This window comes from Diadema antillarum, unplaced genomic scaffold, assembly GCF_040938485.1.
Source record: "Diadema antillarum isolate AM-2024a unplaced genomic scaffold, OU_Dant_1.0 seq00001097_RagTag, whole genome shotgun sequence".
Classification (NCBI taxonomy): domain Eukaryota; kingdom Metazoa; phylum Echinodermata; class Echinoidea; order Diadematoida; family Diadematidae; genus Diadema; species Diadema antillarum.
In genome coordinates, this window is record NW_027271914.1 from 512,301 (window position 1) to 526,656 (window position 14,356).

Genomic DNA, 14,356 nt, shown 5'->3' on the forward strand with positions numbered 1-14,356 from the left:
TTATCAAAATACATGGTCTTGTAACTGCAATGTTCATACACTAATTGATCCAGATAGATGTTTGAATCTACATTTGGTAGCCTCAGTAGTATCATTAGCTCTGGAAGAGAGCCAGCATTCTGTTACCATTAACCCCATCAGCTTGTGGGTCTGTAATATCAGGGCGGTGTTCGGGACCTATTTGGCTTTTAAACGCCGTAACTTATTTCAGCCATATATAGCGGCCACCATACGGGGGATATCTTTCCTAACCATTGAAATTCGAGTATATGTATTTCGTTCTAAATTTACCGTTGAAATACAGTTTATAATTCAATGAAATGTGATTTTTTTTTCTTCGCCTCCGAATTTTATCTTAGAACGAGCATGATGGCTTCATAGCGTAAAGGAATGTTAGACAGCCAGTTGTAACGCTTTAGAACCTAGACACGTGTTTCATCCCATTTGCATGGATTACGAACAAAACACCTGTGTTGTCTATTGTCGACCCGACGAGGATGAACACGGAAATCGAACCTAAGGCCTTCTGATTGTAAATCCAGAGCCTTGACCACTGCACTACTGCACTTCCATACAAGATACATTAGATTCGTTAAAAAGGAGAGATAAGGTTATAAGTACAGCCTTGAATATGTAACAATAACTATACATAGCTGTAGACGGAAATGCACAATGTTTTGATAAAATCGCAAGAGTGTATGTAGATAAATCGACCTCAGATGAACAGTAAAACAGCAAGACTGACTGGTAGATGAATATTAACAACATCGATAGACAGACAGACACGAATGACTAGATGTATAGAGATAACACGGCGGGACTATACGAAGTATGGTTTTCTCAAAGCGTCATCATCATCCTATTTTTGCCTTTTATTATTATTATTGTTATTATTGTTATTACTATTATTATTATTGTTATTATTATCATTGTTATTATTATTATTATTATTATTATTATTATCATTATTATTATTATTATTATCATTTTTATTATCATCATTATTAGTATTATTCTTATTATTCTTATTATTTTTATTATTGTCATTATTATTATCATTATTGTCATTATTATTATTATTATCATTATTATCATTATTATCATTATTATTATCATTATTATTATTATTATTATTATTATTATTATTATTATTATCATTATTATTTATTATCATTATTATTTTATTCGGCATTTCAGACATTGCACATGTACATGGGTAAACACAAAACACATTTGATTCAGCACAACAAAAATAAGATAAATTATAACACAGAGACAAAGCACAAATTAATGAGAGAGGAAAAAAAAAAGCAACCTAGATTGTGACATAGAAAACAGCCTTGTAATGAGTCTTCAGACTAGTACTAGTCCGTCTTCTCGGGGGTAACGTCCCGTTTAATCATGAGGACTTTCATCTGGTTGGGGCGGAGAATTTGCCCCGCTATCCATCCTTTGTCCAGAACGTCGGGGCGGTCGCCGGGGGCGAAGTCGACGAGGAACCGCTGCATGATTCTGGTGAAGACGATGAACAGCTCATTCTTGGCGAGCTGTTCGCCGATGCACATCCGGGGACCTTGTGTGGATGACGTAAGCAAAGTTATGAAAGATGGAGAAGAACAATATTACAGGTTCGCTCTGCGTAGATCATAAGCACGGCCATAAAGGAGGAGCTGAACAGGACAGTACATCTATTTTGCTTTAGTTTATTATTGTCCCAATTACATTGCATCGTTATTCTGCCATTTTATTGTAAATAGGCCTACGTATCTTATAACGAACTCTTTTTAGAACGAAATGTATGTTGTCCAGATAATAGTGGTGGGTGGTCGCGAAGTTCTTGTAAGCGCCGTTTGGAAGGATCCGATGTATAGATAACGCTTAGTTCTAAACATAAACATAATATATCTTTTTTTTTCCCGTTTAGCTATCACTTATCTCTTCGTCACTTCAGAGACATAATAGCTTTAGATCTGCGACGCGAACGCTAAGACGACGCAGCCTCCCGTGTTGAACAATTGAAACAGCTGCCTCGCGCATGTGCAGAACGGTTACAGCTCGTTATTCCGAAGGTTCGTTATTCCGAAGGCTCTTTATTCCTAAGATTCGTTATTCCGAAGGTTCATTGTTCCGAATTTCATTTTCGGATTAACCAATCTTCGGAATAACGAACCTTCGGAATAACGCCACAAATTTTCGGATTAACGGACCCTTTTTTCATTTTCGGATTAACGAACCTGTAGGTATAGGGAATTTACGTGGTTCGGATTAAGGACCCTTCGGAATAACGAACCTTCGGAATAGCGAACCTTCGGAATAACGAACAGCACCCGTGCAGAACACCATTTTAAGCCTAATTAGCGTCGTCATAATATATCTAGCGTTCGCGTCGCAAATCTAAAGCTCGCTAATAAAATGAGTGTCATAATTTCGTATACCATTTCATGTAAAGACGTGTATAATGCCGTAGGTGTACACACGTGTCACGCATAGCGTTGGCACTATACTAAACTAAGATGTATGATTTTCAGTCGAACTTGCCTGACCTATGGATGGATTATCACATCAGTAACTGACAATGTAAGATTATTATCTCTCGAAACTGAATATTCCCCGCAGAAAACAACATTACCTATATCCTTCATCCTCTATGCAAGCGATTACTTTACTCGAAACTTCACAAATCTCTTCCCATTTTACCCTGAAAAAAAAAATGAGAGGAATTAACAACATTCAGTTGTTGTTACTAACAATCATAAGCAACTCTCTAGAGCTTTCGACTATAATCGAGGCCTGTGACCTACCGACGCCGAACGGGAGGAAGGCCGGCGGATCGCGGATGACTTTCGTACGGTCGCCGGACAGAAACCGGTGTGGGTTGAACAGCTCTGGGTCATGCCAATGGTCCGGGTCGTGGTGACAGAACATGACATTGCCGAGCAGGATGGAACCCTGTCAGTTTTGAATAATGATTATGGTGATGATGATGATGATGATGATGATGGTGATGATGATAATGATAATAATAATAATAATAATAATAATAATAATAATAATAATAATAATAATAATAATAATAATAATAAAATAATAATAATAATAAACAACTACACATTCTCTCAATTTTGTCACTGCCATTAGCTAATGGCAATGTCATCCCCCCTGCCTTGTACTGGAGGTAATTCAAATGCTCTTTTACATGCTTGATGTAGAAAAATGACTTTTACTAAGATACTTGCACACGATACAAATACACGTACGTATGTTTGCTATTAAGGGTTTCCTCCCCGGCACAGTATTGAAGAAGGAAACAAATCTACGCAAAATAAATTGATGAAGTTATTAATAGATGAGCTGACAGACATATACGTAGTAGATAGATAGATAGATAGATAGATAGATAGACGGAACAAGAAATAAATTATGACTAACAATATCCTTGACATAATAACTGCCCCGTCTTCAAGTTAGAGTCTCATATAAGATATAAGGCAATGTCAATGTCCCATCAGTGACACAGAGTTTATTGATATCGAAATCACACTAAATTTTGGATGAACTAACATGGAGATTGCTAATTATACTCGGCCGGGATTACACCTACAAGTCGCAGTATTTTTGATTACCTTCGGGATAGTGTAGTCTCGCAGTACAGCCGTTTCAGATGCAGAATGCGGCACTGCTAGTGGTCCCACGGGCCTCAATCGGAGTACTTCCATGATAGTTGCTCGAGTGAACGGCATAGCCTTTTGGTCCTGAAGACTGGGTTTTCGTCCGGCCAGAATCAGGTCTATCTCTTCCTGAACCTGTCAATATAAATGAGGTCATCGTAATGTTCCATCATCACCTTATGCTATAGTTGTATGGTAAGGAAATTTGTCTAATATCTAATGGTTAGCAGGCCTTAAATGACACTAACATTTTTTTTTCTGGTGCCCCTGTTCGGACCACTGAAATCTTTGAATTTGATATTTTGGTGGTCCCAAAAAGAGAAATGTAGTGGCCTGAAATAAAAAGGAATATAACCATTGCTAACATTTATTTTTGAATTTTAGCTGTCCGATTGGGCCACTAGAAGGCAAACTTTTTGGGAATTTGGTGGCCAGACACAGAAGTGGTGGCCCTTGGCCCCCGGCCACCGGGACACTGCTAATATCGAGCCCTGGTTAGTATACACGTGTGTATTCATGTGCATGTTCTTGGGTGTGATTGGAATGAAGTTGAAGTTTATCATCTATCTATATTTACATGTTTACATGGCATAAAACATATTATGACAAAAGACACAATCATGCATGAATACAGGATAAAAGATACAAGAAAATGGCATGAATGCTAATCAAGTCCGATACCTGTGTGATATGCTTTAAAGCTTCCGCTATGGAAGCATTAGATGCTATATGTAAAAGGGAAACAAAAACATCTGAAGGGTTCATGGACAATTAGGATAAACCGTCTATTGCCTACAAACATACGCACAACTCACTCAGAAAAATAGGTTCAACTTTGCAGACCATTGACACACCGGGAGCACCTTTACAGGTGCAACTTTGCATCTTTTAGACCAGAACTGTGACACTGGTTTGAAAGGTGCAAAGCTGCCCCTTACAGATGCTCCAAAGGTGACAATGGTAAAGCTGCAATTTTCTCAGAGTGCGGGAGATTCGAACAAGGGACATCGTCACTGATAATCCTTGGTCTTATCCACTGAGCTACAACAGCTACAACCCAACTCCTCCCCCCCCCCCACCCGTAGATCCACCATGCACTGCTTTAAAGGCCACCCAAGGGAGACGACAAAGTGGCCGTTACAGACAGTTGGCCGCCATCAGACAGGGTCATTAACATGATTTTTCGGGGGTGGGGTGTTTAGTATAGTCGTATACTGCAGGTGGCCGCTTAGGCAGGTCGTGACTGTAAATGATGTGTTTACCGTGGTAGGATAATTTGCTGAACCCCTTCAATGTGCTATTGTAGCCGGCGTATACACACCTGTTTCTGCACCTGCTGATGGTGAGCCATAATTAACACGGCCCAACACAAGGTATTGGACGTGGTGTCAGTCCCGGCCAACATGACGTCGTACAACACTCGCCAAATATCTTCCGTTGGAATCTGCCTCCTCTCCGGGAGGCTTGCCCCCTCCTTCTCCTCATCCGAGGAAGCGATGATTCGCTCGATGATGGTACTGCCCTCACCGTTGCTTGCAGTCGCATCCAGTCGTTTCTCCACGGCCGTGGTCATGGTCCGTTTCATCACCTCGTAAGCCTTCCTCATCGGCCTCGTGCTGGGCAGTAAGTACAGGAAAGGCAGATACCGTATTCTGTCCGTTAAAGCGGTCGACAACGAGTGTCCCATGATCGTATCGATGGCATCGATTATTTCGAGTAACTTGGGGTCCTCGTACTCCAGTCGGTGGCCGTAAGCCAAGGCGTAGATGATGTTGGCTACGGACTGCGTGATCTTGTTGCGCGGGTCGCAGGAGATGGGACCAAAGTTGGCGAGCTCGTCGATGAGTTGATCGGCCTCGAGGCTGATGATGCTCTCCATCCGTCGTCCCCAGGAGCCAACGTTCTTGAGACACGGGCCAACCACCCGACGAGTGGTCTTCCACGACTGGGCGTGACTTCCAAGCAGTCGATGAGCTTTTTTATCGGTTACCATGGTGATAATCAATACGACAAGAAAAATACACATAGGCCTAAATCAACAACATGACACGTGCTGTAATCTAATCGAATCTATTTTAGTAACCTAAACTTTTGCGTCATCGTGTTAATGGTGAAAACGACAAAAATATGACAGATCAGCGTATCAATTAAGTGTATATCACATCACACGTATTGCTACTTTTTCTAATCTAATCTAATCTAATCTAATCTAATCTAATCTAATCTAATCTAATCTAATCTAATCCTTAGCAGGACTTGGTACAATGAAATACCATAATGATATTAAACAAAACAGTGTTTTCATAATGTGATTGACTGCATGCATAATAATGATAGGCATCACGTTACAGTTAATGGGTACTATTTTCGTCAGAGCGCATGGTCGTGCATGCATTATCAGTAGAAATCAGTGTTACGCGTTATACTAAACCAATAACATGTTGTGTATGTTTGTCATTGATTATGCCTTCTAAGCTAAAACTATGCATTACAAACTGACCAATAAGCTCCTGCGTAATCGTCGGTAAAAAAAAATAAAAAGAAAGAAATCATTCTTGGATTTATTACAGTTATTGTGTGCATGTAACCTTATAGTGCTTTCGAAATCATTGCATTGAATTCATAACAGCATAACAATAGTGCACGGCGCTGATCATAAACAACCACAGCAGTGTCAATATATAGGCCCTACATGTAAAAGAGAGAGGGATATATATATATCTCAAATGAAAGTATAGATAACTCGAATTACGTCTTTGTATGAATTTCATGTCCTCATGATCCACAGATCAGTTTTATTAGTGACAAACTGGCTATGGCGCTCTAATCAAGGGAACAAACCATTGCGTCCGCCGTACATGCACTCGTACATGGCTGGGCCCCTCCTGTCATTGAAGACATCTTTCTTCTTGATAAAAGCCTCCTGGATGATCTCGGGGTCGTTCAGGACAACGACGAAATCTCGGCCTTTTCGGAAGCTGAAGATCTTTCCGAATTCCTTGGCGAGTTGTGCGAAGAGTTCGTCATGCCTTTCCCCTCCGGGCGAACGACGAAGAAGCCCTGCAAATAATTTGAGCTGCAGAAACCACGGACCAGGAGGTAGGCGAAAGCATAGTTGAAGTTCTCTCACGATCACGAAGACGGCGACGGCAATGATAAAACTAAGCAGCAGCTTTGTCAGGTCGCTTAGATTCCATGAGTCAACGGTGACCGTGAGAGCCATTGCAAAATACATGTCGTCGTCCTTATACAACGACAACGAGAATATAATCTTGGTTATGGTAGCAGACGTCTCAAAAACAAAATGTTAAGTCTTCTTCTCTTTTTTTTTTCAGAAAGAAATTGTATCCCACCAAACAAAAAGCTGCTTAATTCTAAATATGTCTCTCTCTGAATGTTGTCAGGAATAGTGTTTGATGAACGCGAAACCTGCTTACGATGCAAGCAAAGCAAACTTCACTGTGGTGAATTAGCGGAGGCAGAATGTCATCTATAGTTATTGTGACGTCCTCCAACAAAAGCAGACAATGAGAGGATAATGTTAAACAGCCAAGAATGATTCTGCCATCATGGCCATATAATCTTTGAAAATACTGTGAACAATGTCTGTTTCTGTTTTTGCATACGTTCACTTTTCCTGTTTACTTCATGTTCACGGCAATCAGCACGGCCACGGAAAATGAACCAGACAAAGGCCGCAACTTCCGTTACTTAATTAATATAAAGAAGTACAAGATATATGATGACACAGCAACATCAAAAACAACATCTAAATGTCATGACTGTGTACTGTGGATGTGTCTAACATGATTCAAATAAAAAGAGTTTGCACGATCACTGAATTCGTGTACAAAGTCATGCGTTTCTTTGGATGAATGCAGAGATCAAACGAATCCTAGGACTATAGGAATAGTCCCACCAATCATCCGTGCGAGGTTTTTACTGCTTTGTATTGCTTCTGTTCTCAACATCGAACATAGAGATATCGATGATCATACGTGGGTATTGGTGTAATGGGTATGCCAGTATTCCCACTAATCGGTCTTCTGGACAGTATCATCCTAGAAAGTGTATAAAGCTGCATGTGATACCTCTTTTTTTATTGTTATTATTCTATATCCTGACCATTCCCGGCTGAATCAAGAGATCGCCTTGTTTCGTCGTGAATTGTTTTCACAATAACTGTGCAGTCACTGATTGTGATTTGTAATATAATTTTCTCATATTTTTCGCACACTGTTTCAGAGTAAGCGTGAGCAGTAACGGCAGACGACATGTGTGTCTCACCATTAAGCAGCGTTACATGATATGGATGTCCACGAGAGTTCACTTTGTCATTTTGTGACACGAAGTTCGTCATGTTTTTGAGGTTTGCTTCATTGGTATTTATTCGAAGGAGCATGCATTTGAGTATGAAAAGTCGTAGATATATAACATATCGCTCTCTTTTGTCTTACTTTCACGTGTCTTTCTTTACATGTTTGATGCAAGGTCTACCGTATCGATAGACCGGAGAAAAATCGTTACAGACTCATCAATGTGTTCCTCTGCACGGAAATCTTTAGTAAAAGGCGAAAGATTTATGCGTATTGCAGAGAAACCAGAGTGACTGAGAGTGGAATTACATAATAAATATATAATTAGCAAAAAAATATAAGGACGGTTATGACTTACATTTCTGACCACGCAAATAATTTTATTAATTTATCTGTAAAACTTTTCCGAAAACAAGTTTTGCACATTTTTAAAAAAAATGCAATTTTCTTTATTAAACGTCGCACTTTCAATATTGAAGATGTGGTTAGATGGAATAGTACTAGTAACTACTTTTCAAAACTATTGGAAAATGATCAATAATCGATCATGATGTTATGCACACTGTACAGAGTCCTTGTATACCAATAGACAAAATCACTATAGATCGTATTCTATGAGATAGTGAGAACACATTCTTTTTAAAACAATTAGTATTCACTCTCCCCATATCAATTTGTTATGAGTTCCTGACGTTTTCCATACAGTTTTTTTTAATACTTTTTCTTTTCAGATATTAAATAGCATTGATCGATTGAATATTCAGAAAACAGCGCCCTCTATTACACTGCAAAAAAGATCGGTGTTAGATTTCACACCACGCCATGCGCCAGACTGGTGCAAATCAATACCAGAAACCAGTGTCCCGTTTAACTGACCACACCGACAAGTGGAGAAAGTATGTTGTGATGGTGTTGAAAAGTGTTGACCTGGCACTTTCATGGTGTTAATTTGACACTGTAGCTGGTGATATTTTTGACACTGCGCTGATGTTAATTTCAATGGTACAACACCCGTCCAGTGTGAATAGGAGACCACACCCTCTAGTAATGGTGCGTGTGGTGTAAATACGTTCACTTTTTTTTTCTTCAAAATTCAAGAACTTTACGGGAAGTTCTGAGTCTTGTCAGTCTTGTTGAAGTTCAAAATCAACAAGAAGAACAGGGACTACTTCTTAGCGATGGCGTTCACCACTTTATCCTTCCTGCAATGTCATTCTTTTCTTTCTTTCTCTATATTTTTCCCCATCCTTATCGTCATCGTTTCATTTTGAACGTCCCAAATCCTTCCCACAGGATAGAGAAAGGAGAAAGTGAGAGGGGAGAGAGGGAAGGAGAGACTAATGCACCTTAGTCTTTTCCAAAGGCAGCTCGGAATAATCTGTGGACGTGCACAGTCACAGCGAGTGTATCGATAGCGACCTTCGAGCGGAGCGATGCTCGCTTCTCGAGATCGCTGTATGCGAGGCCACCGCTCGCTGTGTTCGAGTCCATTGCGAGCTGCCTTTGCAAAAGGCTAGAGGCACGTTGACTATGGGTCGAAAAACCGAAGAGAGCGCATGCAGAGTTCTGAAAGTTCCGTGTGGGGACTCCTGTACTGGCCGAAACAAACAAAACAAAATGAAACAAAACGAAACAAGGGTCAGCGACTTTTATTACAACACTTCGAGAAGCCATCCAGGAGGCAAGAAGGTGAATAGAAGCTGACCACTCAGTGCGCCAACGTACCATCTTCTCTTGTTTTGCAGCGGACGGGGCGCCCCGAATAATAATCAACGACTTGCCTTCACATCATTAATAATTGCCGTAATCGTACACAGAAACAATAAAACAAAACAAAACAAAACAAAATATCTGTATTAGTTAATTCGAGTACAGAAACTTCCAACAACGTTACTACCAATGAGGGGACATTCTTAGCTCGAATCCGCCCCCCCCCCCAAAAAAAAAGAAAGAAAGAAAGAAAGAAAGAAAACCACCAAAAGAACAATCGGCTTGCGGGCGGATGATGCTTTTATAGGGCCCATGTGTTTTTATGTAATATTTTGTATGCTAATTTGTTATCAAGGGCTTCATCGAGAAGGAAGGCGGTATCGGCTCGGGTGTGGGTATGCGTGTGCGTATATGTGTGTGTGTGTGGGGGGGGGGGGGGTGTGAGTGTGGGTGTAGGTGTGCTTCTGGTTTTGGGTAAATCGGGAGTTGGTGGGACTTCGATTTGATTTGATTTGATTTGATTTGATTTGATTTGATTTGATTTGATTTGATTTGATTTGATTTGATTTGAAGGATCAGGTTAGTTAAAAATTGTAAGACTGATATCATTTAATGGGGTTATTATTCAGGATAATTATAGATGAAGATTTGTTTTGGTTGAGAGGGGGAGGGCTGGTTGGGCTTATGAATGATTTCATTCTAGATTTGCACGATGTATGTTTTTTTGTTGATGTATACTGCAAAGTGGAATGTGATTTATGTGTATGATCCAACATACTAGTTGGCATGTGTCAATATTTTCTCGTGAAGAATTTACTGCCGTGGGATTGATTAATTATTTTTCTATTCTGGAGAGCAATTATTTGTAGTATAATATTGAGAATTGATTTGTTTGTGTGTTTTTAAAATTGTATCTGTATTGTTTTTATCTAAGTTATATCCAGAATGGGTAAATTCATGAATTATTTTTTAATGAAATCAATAAATATATACTGAGGAAAATGAAATAACTTTTATACCCCACTTTGGCCTGCATGTCAAGGTAGATTATGACTATGTGAATAAGATAAAGTGAAGTGGTCTTGAGGTACTTGTTAATAAATAAATTCATTTAAAATGACTGCACAGTACTGGTTGAGATGGGGATTCAGGTTTATAAAGGAGAAACCTCTTATGAAAGAGCATGTAATTTTTAAGAAGGATTCAGCGTTTATTTGATGAAAATTGGTTTTCAAATGACTGAGATATCCAAAAAAATGATGTATAAATAAAAGGCGACAGGCCGTGCCTTTTAGGATCTCTTTGTTTCACCTTGTTTTTGGATATCTCAGCCATTTCAAAACCGATTTTCATCAAATAAACTTTTGATACCCCTTAGAATTGCATGCTCTTTGACATCTCATAGAGTGGTTTCTGAGTATATCTCGCAAAACATTAAAAGCTATATCTTCACCTCAACCAGAACTGTACACATCACCCTTTAAAGAAGTCTTCTTTGATCACAACGAGTCTATCGGCAACCTCTGTTCAAAGCAATCCTCCCATTTTTTTTTTAATTTCTGAAGAGATGCGGAAAGAATGTCGTCCCTAGTACAGTAAAGTGTTCCATAAACTTATACACAATGAAGACACACGGAAAAAAAAATGGCGACAGAATCTTAATACCACAATTAGCCATTCGCAATGTCCTTGAATATAAATTTTTATTACGTTTGGAATGAAAAAAAAATTCAAACATTTCTCTCACATAATGTGTGCACCAGATTGTTGAATTTCAGTACTAAAGTACCAAGTGTGGGAGAGGGATACCCTCCTCCCACACCCTCTCTTAGCTCAGTCGCTTCGTTCCCTCGCTGGCATCCCTCACACAAGGGTTATTTTTGCCCCTTCCTCAACTCCCTGCATTGCTCACACTATATCATAGAATATGTTACTTTACTACAACACGAGAGCGTGAGCATGAGCAAGAAGTGGAATAGCAAACACTCCACCTCCCTTGTGCGAGAAAAGTGTTGTACATCTGTCTTTGCATTGTAATTGCAAGGTCTGCCTAGTAGGCAAACCGGAGAAAAATCGTTATAGACTCATCAATGTGTTCCTCTGCACGGAAATCTTTAGTAAAAGGCGAAAGATTTATGCGTATTGCAGAGAAACCAGAGTGACGAATAATTGAAGTTATATAAGTTAAGTATTTAGAACAAAAATTTATAAGAATGGTTATATTATCATACTCATCATTGTGATTATCATACTTGTTTTCCTTGTTTGATACTGAATATTGTATCTGACCCCGTGATTTTTTGGTTTTTAAGTTATTTAATTTTTAATTAAAAAAAATGTTTTTGTAACATCAGCATACTCAAACAATGGCCAAGCAAGTAAAGAAAAAGACAAAAATAACCAATTATTCAAGTAGAACGTATTAATCGATCATGACTTCCGCAATCTGCCAGTCGATCAAAGTACACATCTCGCCTCATGTCCCGGGCGCGTTTTTTTTTTTTTTTAAAGACGGCACAGATTGATTCGTAGTACATGTACTTACGTGTCTATTAAACGAATTAGATATATATACACCCACTGCAAATATCACAAGTTATGGTAAGATCAGGTGAATAGAAATTGAAAAGTATTATGCCCTATCAACCCTGCGTTCTCGGACTCTGGAGAGCGCTGCACACAGCAACCACCCTTTGATCGATTCACTAATTTGCGAAATAGCGCCCTCTACCGTTGTATACAACGATTTCGATACGTGCTTGTGTCGGGCTCACACGGGTAAATAATAAATTCCACATAGAGACGTGTGTTAAAATTCAAAATTCAAAATTAAAAATTAAAAACTAAAAAAAAAATCTCTAAAATAGTTCGGAGAAATGAGGTGTTTCATCTTCACTTACCTGGATCCATCAAATTCACTTACCTGGATCCATCAAATTCCCAAGGCGGGTTCTTCAGCTCAAACTCTGTTATAGGGTCCGCAAAGCCAGACTACGAGTTGTTGTTTTTTTTTTTCACTAAAAAACCACCTATTTTCTGTACATGCACCCAATGAATCATAGTTCCTTCAAATTCCATGAGAAAAGCTTTCATCTTTCAACCAAAATGCAGTTTGTAGAGGAATTTATACTCAATATCTGTAGCTATTCAGTTTGTTTGTTCGTTTGTTTTTCTTTTTTTTTTTGCCAAACTGCATTACTGATATTTAATTAATTTTTTTCCTTAATTTATTTTGGTATCTTTGATACGAATTTGTGAAGGGGTCGTGTGACACTTTTGTCCCACACTGTCATCGACATCTCTAGTTTACAGTACCATTAAACACAGATACTTTAATGTTTGTTTGTTTTTGTTCAGAATAAATCATTATAACTGTGGATCTCATTAATTTTTGTCTGATGCTTTTTAATTGACATTATGATTTATAGTTTAGGCCTACATACGTAGATTAGCCACAATTAAAGGTAATGAATGAATGGTTACAGTGTAATATTCGAAAATAAATTTGAATACATAAAGTCTGTAAATAGTTTGCATTTGTTATTGTTCCTTAGGGGCAACCTTTATGGATTCACATGCCTACAGGCAATATATTATATTAAATGTCTTTACTTTCGTACCCACATGTTGTCACCATCTATTCCTCTTTCATTTTCTATCGCATTTTAGCAGTGTATGTCCCTTTGTAATGTTCACTCTGGTTTTTGTTTCATGTTTAATGATGATGATGATGATGGTGATGATGATAATAATGATGATGATGATGATGATGATAATAATAATAATAATAATAACAATAATGATAATAATAATGATATTAATGATAGCAATAATAACGCCAAGAAAAAAAGTTGTATTGGCATAACACCACTGACCCTAAAAATGTCCTCGTCTCTAGAGATTAAAAAAAAGATTCTTCATGATTACGATATCACAATATTTCAATACCAATAGTGCAATTGTTCTCGCTTCCGTGCAGTTGCCATCTTTTCCTGTATTTCACAGGTTCTCATTCGAATTTCACAACTTTCATTTTTTTTTTTTGGAGATTTCTCCTCTTGTGTGTTTCTTTTTTTATTTATTCCGCAGGTAAAGTGGCATGATTTTTTTTTTCTTTAATCATTCGGTTGTTTTCTCAAGTTTTTTTTTTTGGTACTTCACCATATTGAGTTTTACAGTGTTTGCTTCGCTACAAAGTGTTGCAGAAAAATATTGTGCAACGTCATTCCCCTGAAATTTAAAAAAACCCTTTTTATTGGCCTAATAATAATGAAAATGATAAGATTAATAATGATAACAATAATAATAATGATAATAATAATAATAACAATAATAGTAATAAGTGGTCGTATCCCCCATTCTGGCAATTCCTTTTAACCCTCTCTGTATCATAGAGTCAAATGTGCACAAATTTCGCGCACAAACCTATGGACAAAAGATTAGCGTGGCATGGACAGAGCTAAACACAATGAAATGCAACATAGAGCAATATACCTTCATAATAGGTTTATGACTACTACATATTCAGCACTATATTCACTAGTATCTTGGTGGTATGGTATAATGATATCTACACGTATTCTTTTGACTGAATTGCTAAACCATGACCTTTCTCCATCAGAGTTTGATTATAAATGAATAATTTACCCTCGCAAAATTTTA

The 14,356-nt window shown here is 38.2% G+C and overlaps 2 protein-coding genes and 2 non-coding genes across 4 annotated transcripts; all 4 read right to left on the reverse strand.

The window, feature by feature from the left end:
• Window positions 1–1,364: 1,364 nt before the first annotated feature.
• Window positions 1,365–5,661, reverse strand: LOC139743566 (cytochrome P450 2U1-like). Its single transcript, XM_071654047.1, has 4 exons — window positions 4,990–5,661; window positions 3,624–3,803; window positions 2,802–2,949; window positions 1,365–1,573 (listed from the first exon to the last, which is right to left on the reverse strand). Exons 1-4 carry the CDS (start codon window positions 5,659–5,661, stop codon window positions 1,365–1,367), a joined length of 1,209 nt encoding a protein of 402 aa, XP_071510148.1.
• Window positions 5,662–6,495: 834 nt separating this feature from the next.
• LOC139743567 (uncharacterized) lies at window positions 6,496–6,891 on the reverse strand. The gene has a single exon (XM_071654048.1). The coding sequence runs from the start codon at window positions 6,889–6,891 to the stop codon at window positions 6,496–6,498; it is 396 nt and encodes a 131-aa protein (XP_071510149.1).
• A 1,266-nt stretch (window positions 6,892–8,157) lies between these two features.
• Window positions 8,158–8,277, reverse strand: LOC139743584 (U5 spliceosomal RNA). The gene has a single exon (XR_011711767.1). It is a non-coding gene; the product is annotated as a U5 spliceosomal RNA (small nuclear RNA).
• A 3,460-nt stretch (window positions 8,278–11,737) lies between these two features.
• Window positions 11,738–11,856, reverse strand: LOC139743583 (U5 spliceosomal RNA). The gene has a single exon (XR_011711766.1). It is a non-coding gene; the product is annotated as a U5 spliceosomal RNA (small nuclear RNA).
• Window positions 11,857–14,356: the final 2,500 nt, after the last annotated feature.